This window comes from Salarias fasciatus, chromosome 12 (assembly GCF_902148845.1).
Source record: "Salarias fasciatus chromosome 12, fSalaFa1.1, whole genome shotgun sequence".
In the NCBI taxonomy this organism is placed as follows: domain Eukaryota; kingdom Metazoa; phylum Chordata; class Actinopteri; order Blenniiformes; family Blenniidae; genus Salarias; species Salarias fasciatus.
This window is the reverse complement of record NC_043756.1, coordinates 7321690-7338600: the sequence shown is the minus strand read 5'-3', so window position 1 is coordinate 7338600 and position 16911 is coordinate 7321690. Positions and strand designations below refer to the sequence as shown.

The 16911-nt window shown below is 42.0% G+C and overlaps 1 protein-coding gene across 2 annotated transcripts; it reads left to right on the top strand.

Moving 5' to 3' along the window:
* Window positions 1-8855: 8855 nt before the first annotated feature.
* unm_hu7912 (un-named hu7912) lies at window positions 8856-16195 on the top strand. Of its 2 annotated transcripts, none has more exons than XM_030104402.1 (2): window positions 8856-9094; window positions 11825-16195. In XM_030104402.1, exon 2 carries the CDS (start codon window positions 11877-11879, stop codon window positions 15087-15089), a length of 3213 nt encoding a protein of 1070 aa, XP_029960262.1. In that variant the 5' UTR covers window positions 8856-9094; window positions 11825-11876; the 3' UTR covers window positions 15090-16195. The 2 variants fall into 2 exon arrangements, with proteins under 2 accessions (XP_029960262.1, XP_029960261.1); XM_030104401.1 differs by having other exon boundaries at window positions 8856-9099.
* The last annotated feature ends 716 nt before the right edge of the window (window positions 16196-16911 follow it).

Here is a 16911-nt window from a genome sequence, read left to right as displayed (position 1 = left end):
GAAGAGACAGACCCCCTCCTTCCCCCAACGAGGACCAACAGGACATCTTCGCCAATTCACAAACACGAAGTCTGATACAAAAAAAAAAAAAAAGTCCTCACTTCACACTCACTGCCTACACAGTTTAAATCTTTTAAAAGAAACACAAAGCAGAATACAGTGAGGCACTGAGGTCTGAAACATTCCTTGCCTTGTCTGAAGCTCATTTATTCAAAGTGTGTGCGCGCCACACGGAAGCTTGCATATGCATGAACACACATACACAAAGATAAGAAACAGAACATCCCAGTACTGCTCTCACTTGTTTGTTGGTGCCGTAAAGTCATTGTGGTCTTATGTTTAAAAAGCAATTGCGGAACTGTACAAAAGTTAATGTCAGAGGGAGGATCATGAAATCATTAGTTTTATTTTAAATGATGCCCTCGTTATCTGAAAATAATGCATGAGATTATGAAATCCCGCCTGGTTACTATTGCTGGATAAAGAGCGGGTTTGTAGACTGTCATTACAGCCACAAAAATGGGACAAGCAACAATTTTGTCAGGAAAGGCTTGTGGGCAGCAGCAGTTTTGCATCAAACCGTATCTTCAGATGGTAAAATGCACGCCATAGGCACATATAAACCATGGCTCAGATGTACCTGTTTGGGCTCTTTCTCCAAAATGAACGCCGTAAATGTAGCTTTTCTCAACCAGAAATATGAGGTGGAAACAATTCAAGACATGCAAAGATCTAACTCTTAACAGCCGCAGTGCTCCTCCTCTGCTGCCGCCCTCCCTTCGAATTGTTTTTGTACATTACCGAACTCATTACCGCTGCACACGTACAGTGTCCAGTGTTCGCTAATGCTAGAGATGTTCGAGCTCTCCACCACTCATGGCGATGTCTTAGCTGCATGTCAACAGGAGGCAACGGTTGCATTTTCCAACCTTTGACTTTGGTGCTTGTAACTGTGTCGTCACACGTAGTTGAATTAGTAAGTGAATTTAGCCTCGTAGGTGTTGTGAGTATGTTGTTGCACCCTGTTTTTCCTCACTTTTATTTCTTTCTTTTTTTTTTTTCTTGTTGCACAAAAGCAAGAGCCCCAAAGCTCCCCACTTTAGAAGCATGCCTAACACGGGCAAGAAGGTCAAATCAAATGGAGTTGTCTCAGGGATGTCCAGTTGATTGTGACTCTTGTGTGTGGGTGAGGGTCTTCCATTGCAGTCTTAATGTGTTCGTTTACTAGTGATGAAGGAAAAAGCATGCAGTTCAATGAGGTGGAATGCTTTATTGTTTCCAATGCATTTGCACACAGACTTTACTGCAAAATTATACTTGAATACAAAGTCATGGGCTGATGCACAAAGTCTACATTTTCAGGTTTTATTCATCTGCCAGTTAGACAACGCAGCAGCTTATAGTTCCCACTATGGGGTGCTGCTGTGCCTGTGGCAGGTGTGGTAGAGTGGGACAGAGCATAGACAGGGTTGGCAGCTGTACAGGGTGAGTGAGGAGGAAGGGACATACTTTATAGTTTTATTTCTTTGTCCCTTAAGTTCAAAACAAGGTGACGAGACAAGCTTTTGACTGTAATCCAGCTAAATTTTTTAGTGGATGTGCACCGAGTGTGTCAGGTTGATTATAGCGCGTCACAGTTGGTCAGTGCAGTGGGATTTTGCACTTTATCGTACAGAACAACAGAGCCTTTGCTTCCATATATGCTTCTCGGTTTTCAACGGGTTCGTGGTCTGAAAGGTGAGGCCGTACTCAAAAGCATACTAAGCCAAGGAATGTGAAAACGTGGCTTCATCTGTACGGCACAGCGAGGCGGACACTGTCAGGGTGAAGGCAGGTCGGCTGGAGGCCGCTCCACTGCAGTAGATTTAGCCCTCACCTTTGCACTGACAGTAGTTTTTCTTGATCACTCCATGAAAAATCCAAGCTGTTACTAAACAATAATCCCAGGCACTTAAAACGTCTTCCAGAAGGAACGCATCAGATCTGAATGTCTACGTCGTAAGGCAATATCGAGCTCTTTCTTTCCACAGATGACCCAATAACCAAGATTATAAAGAAGTCCCAGTTTCCCTGCAGATTCTCTGTGCTGCCTGTGTTTTTCAATCTATTTGCATAGCCACAGTGACCCCTTGTGCTCGGTGGTGCATAAACGCGTGAATGTCGTTCTGTAACCGGTCAAACCAAATAGATGTGCTGTGCAGAGCTGAGTGATGCAGATTGTCACGTTTCTTCCCTGCTGCTATTTGTGCTTGTTGATATTATGTGTGTTTCTGAGTTAATTTTTAATTTTTTTTATGTTTTGGGTTTGTACATGCATAATTGTCCTTGTATGAGGCACGACTAACTGGGGCTTGTAAGTTTATGCATTAGTTATTCAGGGCTTCATTTTTAAATCTTACAGTAACTCAGTGTCTTTACATAATTGCCAGATTTATCACAGCACAACTACTGTCAAGAGGACGGGATCAGTAGGAACAGTTACTGTTACACTGAGTGTGTAATTTATGAAAATGAGCCATTACAATTAGCATGGATGGATAACTCTGAAAAATGTCCTTCTGTCACTCAGAGACTGCTCGGCCATTATACCACATCACATTTGCCACGGCATTTCCAGAGTCTGACAGAAGGCGCTGTGGCATCCATGCAAAGCGTTTTTGATATTTACAGATGATTTCCTTTCTGAAAGTTTACATTATTTATCGTGGATGTATTTGACTGTGAATGTACATCTTTTGTTATCTTTCTCTATCCTTTGTTTTCTTGTTTTATCGATGCACTGTATAATCATTGTGAACATGTCAAATCCTTAGGAATTTGAGTGAAGCTGATTGTCGGTCAATGCCTGCCAGATTTAAAAACGTACATCTTAAATGTGAGTGCAAAAATCAAAAAGAGGAGATTTTTATTTATCGAAAATAAGAAAAGTGCATAATGTAAGTCACAGTGGATTATTGAATTAAGCATAAAAATAGATGTTATATGCAATGTAGCTATATTATGTGAAAGATGAGTATGTTAATAAAACATGCACACGTCTAATAAAGTCTATGATCAACACCGGCTGTTTCATTTGTAGTCATTGGCTAAATACAGTAACAAAAACATCTGAGTATTTATGGTTTGAGTTTTGCTTTTTTGTCCATCTGATGTGGAGAATTTTTCACATTTTCTCTTTCAACTGAATGACTCAGAGTAGAGGTCATTATGACCTTTTTTTTTTTTTCCAGACAAACCAACTTTGAAACACAAAATCTCTAAGTGAAACTCATGAATGCCATGACAGACACTCTTTTTACGCTTTAACTCTTCCTTTCAAATGAGGTTAAATGTTACAAAATTGTTACATTTGAATGTTTTTGAATTATATCTTCATATATAAAGTCTCTAGGGCACTAAAAAGTCCAACATGTTAGGCTGTGATAGATTAACCACGGTAAAAACAACCCAGTTTATTCAACAGCAGCCTCACTAATGTGACCACAAGGTGGTGTGGGCCTGCAGCGTGACTTCCACAGCCTGCCCTACTGGGTATCAGGGAGAGCTATTTATTGCTCTACTTTACACTGTATAATGGCAGTTTGACTTAAAAGAGATGAAATATAGATAGATAGATAGATAGATAGATGGATAGATAGATAGATAGATAGATAGATAGATAGATGTCACCATTCATCACACTGTGGTCTATCTTAAGCCCTGATGCATGTATTATGTTCCCATGGAATTTCTTTACTGTTCCACATCTCAATGCAGCAGCTGCGGCTGACAGAGGCCGGCAGTATCGTCGCTCACCCCCATTCAACGGGATGATGTGTTTCATTTTAATGTGCAAATCAATGGCTGTATCTAAAGCTGGGACAAAGACATTGCATTTGGGTTATTTTGGGGGGTTTAAATGTTTATAGTATATATTATATTGTCAGAGAATTTGTCCTCATTGTGCAGGGAAGTTCAATTCTAATGGTGGGACAGATCAATTTTCTCTTCCCCCTGAAAATTTCAGTTGCAGACTGAAGTGTCTGGAGAGCAGAATCCAATTTGCAGGCAGGATGTTATATAGGTGGTCACTCACGAAAGGTCAGTGTGATTTTTAATGCCCTGTCTGCGGGCTTGAATTTCTTTTCTAGCTGTCCAGCAGGCCGTGCTGTTCTCACCTGACAAATCTTAGTTTGGTGAGCAGGTAAATTTATCATCTGGTCAGAAAAGGCGTGATTTTATCTCAGAACTTTTCTGGACTTCAGTTTCGCCATCGCTAATAGAACCAATGACTTTTGTATCTTGACAGACGACATTGTGCAGTAATTGGACGGAGTCCATCATTGTCTGGCAGAGCTGCTCCCAAGAACACACTCACAAAAAAAAAGGTGATTTCCTCCTAATGCAGTCTTCGACTGGAGCTTAATCATCCTGATGAAACTTTTATGACTTTGCTGCTCACAAATAAAGGTTTCAAGTACAGACAGGGGAGAAGAGGAAAGTGGGTTGGGCCCTCACGACTTCATCTTTGAGCCGGGATATTTCTAGAGCTGACCCATTTAAACAGCCCAGAGAAGCTGCAAGCACAGGTGCATCTGGATGCTTGCAACCAGAAAGCGTAATTACATACATTAAGATGCTATTTATTCACATATTGCGGGAAGTGTCAAAACTGATTTGCACGCACAGTTTGATGGGTAGTGCAGGGCACGCTTCATCTGAATGGGAACACTTACAAACAGTGGGATCAAGCCATACTCCATTCAGTTCATTCAAAATAGAGAAAAATCTAACAAGCATTGTCAACTATTTGAGAAAGTCTGATGTTAGACTGAATAAAAAAAAAGACTGAGTGTTGTAGGAAAGCCTGAATGGAAAGCAGTGGCTGTTACAGCCATTATACATGCCCTACAGCCTTGCACAATTAGTGCAACCCCGTACTGCTTTGCATTGTGCTGCTTTGGGATGCAGGGTGAATAATATCCATATTTAGAAAGCCCTCATTGATTCTTCCCAACAGAGGCACAAAAGATTTGTTGTCTGTCGGTCTTGAATAGCAGGACATTAATGACAGTCCTGCTTTATAAAGCCTCCTGCTGACCTTAATCAGCGTTTGAAAAGCTCACAAAACTCTGAGCTCATGTGCGTTTGCTCGAATTGTAATATATCTGCACTACGTTCTACGTTGTTGCATAACATTATGATGGTGACAGTGCGCTACCACAAATAATTCACATTATCAGGAGCTCGCAGAAGGAAGCAGCACCCACTGAGAGGCCTGTGTACTCGTTCCAAATGTGGTTCCCCTTTAATAAACTTGCACACATGACTGGGTGATTTCTTAGCCAAAATGGCAGATGATGAAGGATGAGAGAGTAGTGTGCAATAAAGATTTAATTAAGTCTCACCATGGGATGTCTTACTGCGACTCCAGAGACTACGACAGAGGAGTTTGTGTTTGCTCAGTGCAGCTGTGAATAATACCTACACTATTCTTAATTTGACCTAGATGAGATGAGGAGGGTCTAAGAATATGTTGGCACATGATTGCAGGTCCCTCTTCCCATCCTTATTTTCACCGTGAGGGTGCCAGAGGGGCTCTCCTTATGTTGAACCTTATGTTAACTTTAAACCGTCAATCTTCGCTGCGGATAATCCGGAGCAAAAAAGACACACTGTTTGAGTAAACGTACAGTCAATACCGGGACGCCGTGCCAAATCCCTCCTACGGTGCATTTGCAGATTGCTGAGGAGTTTACAAGCGATTTTCACCTCCCCTCATTTTATCTCCATGACGTAAAATTTTATGGTCTCAGTGGAAGACGCTCATCAGCACTTTGCTTCATTCCCTTTGAAATCTGTTCAGTCTCTTTTGCTCCTACTCAGTGTAGGTTGCCATGGAAACCGCTCCCAAATGGTTTGGCTTGTACATGAATTTGTTTATAAGTGTTACTTGAAGTCAACTGGAATGTTCTTTTTTTGTGCAGCCAAGGTAAACATAATTACCTAATTGAGCACCGGAAAATCACAATAAAGCCTATTCTATCGCTGATATTACTTTAATGTTTTGCCTGCATGTAGCGTATTGAATTGATCGAACCTTCATCAGGCAGTGAATGTGAAATCGCTTCTTCAAACAGCTGCAACATTTGGAACAGGCAGCATCAGCGACCTGGGGACTCCACCCATAGTGCCTCCAGCAACAGCTCATTCTGGAAAAACCTACAATTCTTTTTGCAAATAATCTTGAAATCCACCCTACGCTGGTGTGGATTTTACATCTTCCCACTGAGCCAACGAGGCATCCAACTACTTCACATGGCATTCTGAAATCCTCGTGAAAGCATGTGCCCCGTATGGACTGCTGAAACTGTAAATTATGTCAGGGGCAGGAAAGTTGGACAGAGAGGATTGAGTGGTTTAATTTGTGGAGGAATTAAGCAGGGTTTCTTTGGAATTAAGGGAAGACTGTGTGCATATCCCACTGAGCCTCCAGAGTCACCACTGCTTCGTTTCACTCCCCTCTGAATGCGGATCCACTGAATCACAGTGTCTACACATGGGTGTGGGAGGTTCTACAGGAACCAATTACATTCAGCCGTATGTCTATACAAGAGGTCTTATTCTGGTTGTGTGAAATATTCATCACTGCAGGGGTTGTACAGAGCATCTCCAGGGTCCCCGGGGCTTTCTTGTGACTTCAAGAAAGGAGCTGAATCTGCTTGCCTTCCTTCATCCATTCTAATGAGCTTTTCATGTTTTCTTCACTTAACAGCAAAATAGATTTGGACTAAGCGACCCGGCCTGTTCTGGGCTGAACTCTGTCGTGAGGCCTGACTGTGTGCACATCCCCATGCCCTGTGCAATTCCCTTCAATCGGAGCAGAAATCAGAAGGAAGGTTCGCAGGGAGTCACTTCATCTCGCATAGAGTTAATTGGAGACAGCTGGAGAGCTGAAGGTTGTTTACTGAACTGCATGAAAGCTTGTTTCAGCAGTCAAGACAGAGCGAAGCACTGTTCCGCTCTAATGTTGTTACTTTGTGGTGGTATAAGCCTGATTGATCCCCATCAGAGGGATCTCTAATCAACAGAGAGCCATTGATTTCCTCTCCACAGAGTCTAGGAGGTGCCTGAGACACCTGCTAGCGGCCAGCTGACAGACACTTATGCCTGCAAACCAACAGCTGACACAAACTGATGCCAGTTCACTGTGTTGGGGAGAGTGAGTCACACATGCTCAGATAGATCCCACTCTCAAGGATGCTGGATGCTGCACAATGTGAGATCCACTGTATTCTGAATCATATCTCATACACGCGGTATGTCACAGATGGAGTCTCGGTTAGCTGTGGCGTTTTGTAACCAGCATGCGAGGAGAGAAAAGTGAAGACAGCAATAAAGGGGGGAAAAGCCGATCATATACCCTGCTCAGGGAGTGGAAAGCTGTCTCCTCTGTAACGAAATGAGGTCTGTCAAAGCTAAGCAATCATTACGATCTTCAGCCTGACCCTCAGCACAGTTTGTCTACTGATTTCTATCTGCCACGAGAGTGCTTCAGTAAGCAGTTCTTGTGCGGCAGTCACATGCTTTGGGCCAAGGCTCACTGCCAGCTGTCCCCATCATCTATTCAGACAATGCACAGGGAAGTGGTGAGGTGAGACTGGGGCAGATGTGATAACACAGCTCCCATCACGAATTCGGACAATGCAAAAGGGCGAGGTAAGGTTGAACTTCAGGCCACATGTAGATGACAAAAAGTGAGCTAAAGAAAGTAGTTATACATGATTATAAACCACAAAGAAGACTGAATGTGGGAAAACATTTAGTTGTACTCGAAACATGTTGCATTACAGACACCCATGGGGTTTGACAGCATATATTAGGTGCAGGTTAATCAGATGAGGCACATGGATCAACATTTCATACAGACTTCATCAGCTCTGCTGCAGTTAAATTAATGGGTTTGCCAATGAATAGCAAACAATTTGCAGAGTAAGGCTTCTCAGAGGTAATAATTTCATGCTCCTCTGTGACAGACATGAAAGCAAAGCCACCATCATGAATTAAAGCCAGGCAGAAGCCAGGATGTAGCGAGGCAAGACTTTAGGCCAGATGTGAAAAACAAAAGCAATCTGTAAAGGTTATGTGGGATTAATGACAATGTTTAGTAGTATTTTTTTCTGTTGCATTGGAAACATGCACAATTCATAGACTCTGCAACAGTTTGATTAATGTATGAGTCACTGCACACCAACCATTTGCAAAAAATCTCTGAAGTGACGATATGACCCTCATCGGTGGAAAAACATTTGAATAGCATTGATGTTGCTTTATGTTTGAATTTTTAGAATAAATGGAGGAAGTATATTTTTGATATTTTTACATTTTGTTGAACAAAACAAACGTCAGGATACTAGATATTATAAATATCTAACTTCATCCACATTAAAAGAAAGCTGTTCTTTGGCACAGGACTGATTGTATTCGTCATCATTTCTGGTTCATCAGTGTGGGAGGACCATTCAGGAGTAGGAGAGGCTCAGATCTGCAGGGAAGTGTTTCAATCGTGCCTGTTAACTTTGTAAAAAACGGAGCAGTCACGTTTGATTTTGCTCGTAACAAACAGGACGTCACACTGCAGGATGATCACAGCAGCAGCAGCAGCAGCAGCAGGTCTCTGGGAAAACACCCACACAGAGGACGCTTCAAGTCTAGATGTGAAGGATGAACACGGAGACCGCATTGCTGCTCCAAGACTGAACACCCAGATCCCCTCAGCCCTTCTCTTTCTCCTCCTCCTCCTCCTCCTCCTCCTCCTTCCTCACAAAAACACGCACAACCACGCCTCCAGATACACGCGCACAGGCGCAGGCTCAGACACACCTCCTCTTTACCCCCCATCTCACTCACACACGCAAACACACACACACACACACACACACACACACACACAAAAGGCAGTGTGAGAGTGGGAGCATCGCAGGCTGAAGCAGACAACATGTAACGGCGGCATGAAGGACGAGCGTTTGTCTCCGGGAGGCTCCCAGCAGGTGCAGCGGGACTGAGGCTGCACCTCTCCGCGTCCGCCATGCGCAGCGCGTCCGACCAACTCTCGGTAAGGCCCTCTTCCTCCACCCGGGAAACCCTAAATTATCCAAAACTTAGCCGAAGTCGTCGTCCCCCCCCCACCCACCACCACCACCACCTCTCGTCCTGATGTGAACCCGCCGCAGCCCAGGCTCAAAGGCATCGGGTCAGCCCCCGGAGGATGGAGAGCCGTGCGTGCCGCATTACCCAAATAAAAAAAAAAAAAAGGGAAAAAAGGTGCCCGAGTGCGTAACGGCAAGTATTTGATCAGGCTTGAAGACTGGATGCGCCTCTGCGTGGGCCCGCGGGGAGGCTTCAGGCAAATATGCACCGTGTTTGTTTTTGTCGGGAAAAATCCCACGAAAGGGACGAGTTGCTTTTATTGACCAAATAAATGTTGAGCGCAATTCACAGGAGACTGCGTCCAAAACCACAGGCTCGTGCAAAAAAAAAAAAATAAGTGCAAAGGAAAATACTGCGCGCGGCTCTATGAATAGGCTGTTATGCAATATCATTGTTCCATCCTTCGATATAATTGCTCTTGATTGTCAGGGATAAATATTCCCCCGCAGATATTAAAGCTATTCACATCGATTGGCCTATCAGGCACTTTTTTTTCTCCCCCAGACTGAGATTTCTGCCCTCTGCGTTCAGCTGCAGGGACATTTAATGGTTTCATTGCTGTGTGCTGTAGCCATGGAGACAGCATGGGGCATGTGGTTTTATACTTGTGCTGGAAAGTGTAGTGGCTCTCTTGAAAAGGAGCTTCAGACCATGAAGATGAGTAGAGGGCAGGAATGCAGAGTTTTACTGAATGGAGGTGATCTGTCTGCGAATTTCAAACTACCAAATTTCTCCACAGTTGTCCAACATAAGAGAAATTAATTGTTTTAATTTTCCTTCTGGCTTGATGCACTAATAATCTATGAATTCCGTTCATCTCCTGTCAAGGACCTCCTTTAACTGCATTAATGCATGCCCATCTATAATTACTTAAACATCAATATTTGATTAACAGCTGATTAAAAATGTTCATATCTATTCATGAGTTAAAATGAAGTCACTGCCCTTTAAAGAAACATAGATTGATATTGTTATGAATGTGTAGAATAGCAATACAAATTCCCCAAGTAAAAGTATTGAAATTAGAATAATTGTTTTTGTGTATCTATAAAAATATACATATGTAAGAATTTTTACAATGTTATGTTGTTAGCCATAATTATGTCTATTTTCAAGCTTCATATACATCTCAGCAGATTCATATCGTCAAAATTGGGTAAAAGGAAGAACAAAATCTGATCTGGTTCAATAATAACCATATACATTGTAGTGAACTGCTCTGAATGCTGCAACTCTGTATTACAAAATTAAATTCTACTAAGACCTCTTCTGTTTTGCTGACACGCAGCTTTATTTGTTCAAACCTGAAATGATTTGAAGCTTAAAAGTAAGAGGATTTCAAGAGCATCTATTCAGAAAAGAATATTCCTATCATTCTGAGACTCATTATTAATAGGATATTCATATTTTCTTTCTATTACTTTGGAACCAATGACACAGAATCTGTCCCAGTTTGTAATGATGGCATTCAGCCAATAATTAGAGATTAGTCACTATCGTCCCAGGAGTGGTCGAGTAGCAGACAATAGTATAGTATGAATCCCTACTATGAAGCATCCCAAACTTTTTTTTTTAAATCGATCTACATTTCACTTTCGGTAACAAAGATGGTATCTCAAACACAACATCACAGTTCAAATAGCATTTTTGATTTTTAGGTTAATAGAAAATAGACTTTGTTTGATATACTACAACAATAGACACAAATTACACACATCGGTGCTCTCTGATATGTTGTTGAAACCACCAGAAATTGAAGAGAACAACTGAAAATCAGTGACTAGGAGTGTGTTTACTGTGTGGTGGGCTTGGTGGGGAACAGACATGGTTTTTAGGTGTGCTGTAGAGACGTGAGAGGGGGACGGCTGGTCAGTACTCTCTCATCACGGCGAACAGATGGTAACTCAGGGTTGGCTTGTGGGTGAGTGCCAACAAGAAAGCCCACGTGTGTCTGTGACACATACAATCCATTGTCGAAATGTTTTGTTGTTGCAGCCCTGAAAATATACTCTTGCTGCTCTTTAAGCTGTGACTCACAAACATTTACTGCGTATCATGTATCAGTAAAATTTTGAAACAAGCTCTACAGACATGATATTTTGTTTGTATATTTGCTCTTAGATAACAGACTTAGATCAAGATGCACATTTTCAGTCATGACTTATGAACTAGCTTTCCTCATTTACAGCTATATTAGAAAAAAAGCAACTGTCTGTTATTCATGTTTGTTCTGTCTTGCACGCTTTATTGTACTGAATAGAATATTGTGAGTATTATAGTTTACTCTGGCAAATGCCTTCCTAAAGGAATCTTCTTGCTTATTCTTGTAGTTTAATTACATGCAAATTGTCACCCACTTCTATTGACTTACTGACTTTAAATCATGACTAAGTTTTTTGTTGCTACGATACAACGTTGAGTTGTGTCTGTAACTTTTTGTCCTACTTAGTAAATGTACAACTATGCCTGTTAATTTTTTGCCCAACTAAAAAGAGCTGTGGAGTACAATTTAAACTCTACCACAATGTGGATTTCTTGTATATGATAGTCAGTTTGTTTTTCTTTTATAACTTTAACCCTACAGTAAAACTGATTTATTTGTATTTGCTTCATCTTTATCTCTTTCTTCCCACAGGCTGTGTTGATCATGAATCTCACTGAATGGAGAGCAATGAAGTTCCTCTAAGATGACACGAACGCATCCTCCTGACATACTGGCATCAACTCTGTATCAGGATATTACTCTAAATCCCATCAGTGACCGCTCCATTTCTTTCCATTCAACCCAGCAATGTGACTCGAAAATGATTGATAAACCAGAAATCATCAATAAAAGACACTGCCGTAGTTTTGACTTCATTGAGTCACTGGATGACCCACAGCCCTTTTCTTCCTCAATGGAGTACCCTTACAAGAGGCCCGACCATCAAACACTGAACAAAGATCTCATGTGGAATGGGCTTGACCAGCCGGGGCATCTTCGCTTTTCGTCTCCTGATCTGTTTAACACCAGACAGTTCCAGCAGCACAGCACTCAAGACAAAACAAGCCATCTCACGTGGTCAGACTCGAAAAAGAGATCCCGGTCTAAAAGTGCTCCTCGCGTTAAGACTACTTTAACCCCTGTACCCATCTCAGTGTCTCCTCCTGGGACCAGGAAGGGGAAGGATGCACCTCAGGTTGTGTCAGATACCTCAAGAACTTCTGAAACACAGCGAGAGTCCTTTTCCTCAAGCAGGGCTTTTTTGAATGAGGTGCATCCCATTAAATTGCAACCTCACTCTCCCCTCTATGTGTCGGACTGCTTCGAGGAGGATAAGCCAGATAAACCTGCCGTAACCCCTCATGTCAGGTGCCGTGTGGACATTAAGCCAGATGCTGCTGTGCTCCAGCACACATCAAGGCAGATTCCCAATGTGCGGACTGACCATCTTTGGCAGAGATACTCCCAGGCCAGTAGCAGTAGAGGTTTGTATGTACCACGGCAGATTGTCTCCTCACCAACGCCCACTCCCAGTGAATGCTACAGCGGAGATTTTAGACAAGGATACCAGTACACAACTAGCATGTCTCCAATCTCCTACCAGCATGTGGACATGCACAGGATGCCATCGCCAACAGCACCCTATCTGAGTCAAGAACATAGAGCTTACTCTAACCCCAACATACCCACAAAGTTTTTCTACACAGAGGATGCTATTCGGTATCCAGTCCATCCCTATTCAAGAACATACTTTCAGGACGATCGGTCTAGTTTAACCAGCCATGGTAGTACAGTTACGAGTCAGTATGATCCAAGGACTCGATGGGTGCACACCCTTCCTGTGAGGTCATATTACACAGACCATCTTTCTAATAGAGAATCAGCAAACTCTCTATATAGTAGACCTTATTCTACAAGTGAGGCAGGATCGTACGTTTCTCAAATTCCACTCTCTCGAGCTTATTATGGGGAGGACAGTCGGTTCAATCCATATAATATGAGTAGTTCGAGGGTGCTTTACTCCAAACCCTATGGCTCCCCTGAGGAGCAGTACTTTCCATCACGGCCATATCACACAGAAGGTCGTCGACGCCCCCGAATGTCCCAGGCCTTTTCAGATGACTGGTATCGCTCAAGTATATCTGGTTACTCAAACCAGTCATCTCAGCACACACCACCGAGAGTGAGACCAGAGTCCACTGTGCCGCCTTGGTTTATTAACAGTTGTGCAGAGACAAATCGACTTGGAGCAGAGGCCAAAAACCATTCAAAGTCTTGGGACAATATTCTTTTTCCACGAAATGACAGAGAGCAATCAGTGCCACGTGGACGGAGCTATGAGAACCTGTTTTACCAAGCAAAGCATACGCCATCCTCTGATGTTACATCACAGCCTGTAATACTTAATCTCTCAAGTTCACCAAGGCGCTATGCTGCCCTGTCACTCTCTGAAACCTCCTTGGAGAGAGGTTCAAGCAACCCCTGGAGAAATACAAAGAGTGGACACTGGTTTGTAACTCCTGAAATTACTATTACTGACAATGACATATGTGCAGGCAACAATAGGCGGCATGAAGTCCACTCTGTCACCTGGGACATGGTGGACAATGAAAAAGGACCATCCCCAAGAGTAGCACATCAGAAGCAACCATCTGACACAGCAGACTTTACCAAAGACAGGAAACACAACAACTTCTCCCTTCAGCAGAGTCTGGAACAACTGGACGAACTCCTAGCTGATTTGGTTGTTGACTACAAACCGCCAACTAGCAGAAAGTCAAGCGAAGACCTCATAGACCAGCTCAAACAGCTCATCACAGAAGATGATGAAAAAGACAAAAGACCGTCTGGACTGGAGAACTTAGGAGGTCTGAACACACAGCTCCCATCCTCCAAATCCAGCCCTGACACAATCAAAGATCCTGATAGTGGATGTGATGCTTTACAAAGGAGCGCGGAGGAATGTTCTCCAGACCACAGCACAGATGAAGATGACACCATGGTGTGTGCTAACAAGAAGTGCAACCGGGTTGAAAATATGTTCAATGCCTGCTTGTACTTCAAGTCATGTCACAGTTGCTACACCTTTTACTGCTCACGAAATTGTCGGAGGGACGACTGGGAGACCCACAAAGAAACATGCCTGTATGGTCGTGTCAGCAGTGTGTGTCGACATACTCTCAAGTTCTGCAGAGAAAACTCAGAAATCCACAAAGCCTTCTCGCGTGTTGCTAAAGCTGGCTATCTCTCAAGAGGGAGAGGCGTCCTCTTTCTGGGTTTTGCTAATCCAGAGACAGCTGACAACTTCCTGCAAGTTGGACTTGAGAGCCTTCTCATGTCTCCTACATACTTATCTCTCAGAGAACTGGATGGGTTCAAGGATAACCTTGGTGAATACTGCAAGGAATTACAGCAGGCAGGGAATGAATATGACCCCAATGAATGTTTTCTTCTGAATGTATCCGTAGCTGTTGGTGAACTAGTGCCTAACAGACCCTCTCCGAGGGTCCAAGCACCAACAGTTCGAAAATATGCAAAGGTGTCCTTGGCCTCTTCAAGCCCTGACAAAAAGGTGCTGAAGACGGAGAGTGAAATGGAAACTCTCATCCTCACTCCACCTCCGGGCACACCAGACATTGACAAAGAGGGGGAGGACGGAAGAAAGGCCAGGGAGGTTTGTTTTGTCAATATTCAGCGTGAGCTCAGGACCAGGGGAGTCTTCCTTCGTCACGAATACCCCAAGATCTATAATCAGCTGTGCGAGTTTGTGGAGAGCAACAAAAGGTTCACTCCTACGACTATTTACCCAATAGACAAGAGAACAGGGAAACAGTTCATGTGCATGATCATGGCTGCATCTGAGCCAAGAACACTGGACTGGGTGGGTACCCCTCATCTCTTGGATGATATTATATAGTATAGCACTAAATATTATGATGTCAACTACACTAAATGTACATATTGTAAATACACGGTGTGATTAATTGAACTGAACATGGAAATTGGATATCTCTCGCTTTCTCTCTGTCTTTCTCTCTCTCTCTTTCTTTCTCTCTCTCTCACACACACACACACACAGAGCGAGAGGTAGGCACCTGATGCACACCACTTTTAAAGGTTGTCCTCTGTTGTTTTTGGCTTGTTTTGATCCTGTTGCTGCACACAGAAGAGTTAATAGCCTGCATGTAGACTAGGCACAATCCCAGTTATCCAGGTGTTTAAGATGTGAACATGTATGATCTGTGCAGTTTCTGCTGACAATGTCTGAAGCACACAATATATTATGAAGTCCACATGTCATTGCTTCCACACACCGGCTGGCAGTGCCAGGTTTCATATTGTTATGGTCTCCCATTGTTTATTTTCCCAGCAAATGTTATATCAGAAATTTAGATTGAGCCTTGTTTGAGTGGTTGTAACAATACAACTGTTTATTGGTATTTAAGTATTTTTCCTTGGTATGCTATAGCTTTGTCTGCATTTTTTTTTATATTATTTCTGCCATATTAGTTGTTGTTTCAGACCTTAAGAAAAATTAAATCCTGCCATCCATTTGTTTTCCCATTCTTTTAGGTTTTTAGTTGGATATTTTTTCATCTTATGGCTAGACTTGATGTCATTATCATATAAATTGCTTTGTTTGAAAGTGGCCTTCAGTCAAAAACAGGAAAAAAATGCATTTGACACAAAGCAATGTATAGGGTTAGGTATTTCTAAAGACTTAACAGCTCTAGACGTATAGGTTGTATGAACTACCATTGTAAATGAATAATTATTTTGCTCAAAGCATGTTATTTATATTCAGGTATTTTAATATTGATATTGCCTATATTTCAATTTATTATGTTAAGAAGATCCCATTTGATGCTTTGAAATGTAAGAGGTATATATTGAATATTACATAATTTGAACATCATGAACCTGAGACCTTATAATAACTAATACCACAGTATGTTCTTAATTAAACTATATGCAATAAAAGAGCAACCTTAACATCTATATATTAAATTCCTATTTTATTATAAAAGATAATAATTCCTTTGAGCCAAGAGCTGTAATGATGAATATATTTGCACTGAAACATAAATTATAAAATAAGAATGTTCCTAACATAGCTGCAGCACTCAACCCAGATATGACGATATGCCTGCTTACATTGTCATTGTTGACTAAAATAAGGTTGCTCTTTTACTTTATTAAATATCTTTGTGCAAGACCTTCCTCAACTTTATATTTTGTGATGTTTATAGCTATACGTATATAAATATATAATAAATGGAATTTAATGAGTGACCTCTTGTCTTTGACTTTTTGCAGAGTGATGCAGCACAGATCAGTGCACTCTTGTTCGTTCCTTATCTATTTACACACTGAGCTTTTATTATAATCTTACTTTTTGTGGATGTTTTATTAAATAGTTGACACTTGAACTCCCAACATATTGCCTTTTATTCTTAAGATGTTTTTTTTTTTTCTTCCTTTTTTCAATAGTTAACATAGACAGATCACCAGCTGTACTCAGGATGTTTATGCTCTCAGGCTGCTCAATAAAGTGAGCCAAGAGAGTTTTTCTTTTTAATAATAACATTTTATTCACCTCAAGCACTCTGGCACCTGATCAAAGCTTGCCATGAAGGTAAGGTCCGTTCTGGACAGGCGATCTGTGCACCGCATGGCAAACATAGACAACCTCTCACATCTGCAGGGAAATTACAATCACCAGTGTGCTTTAAATGCAT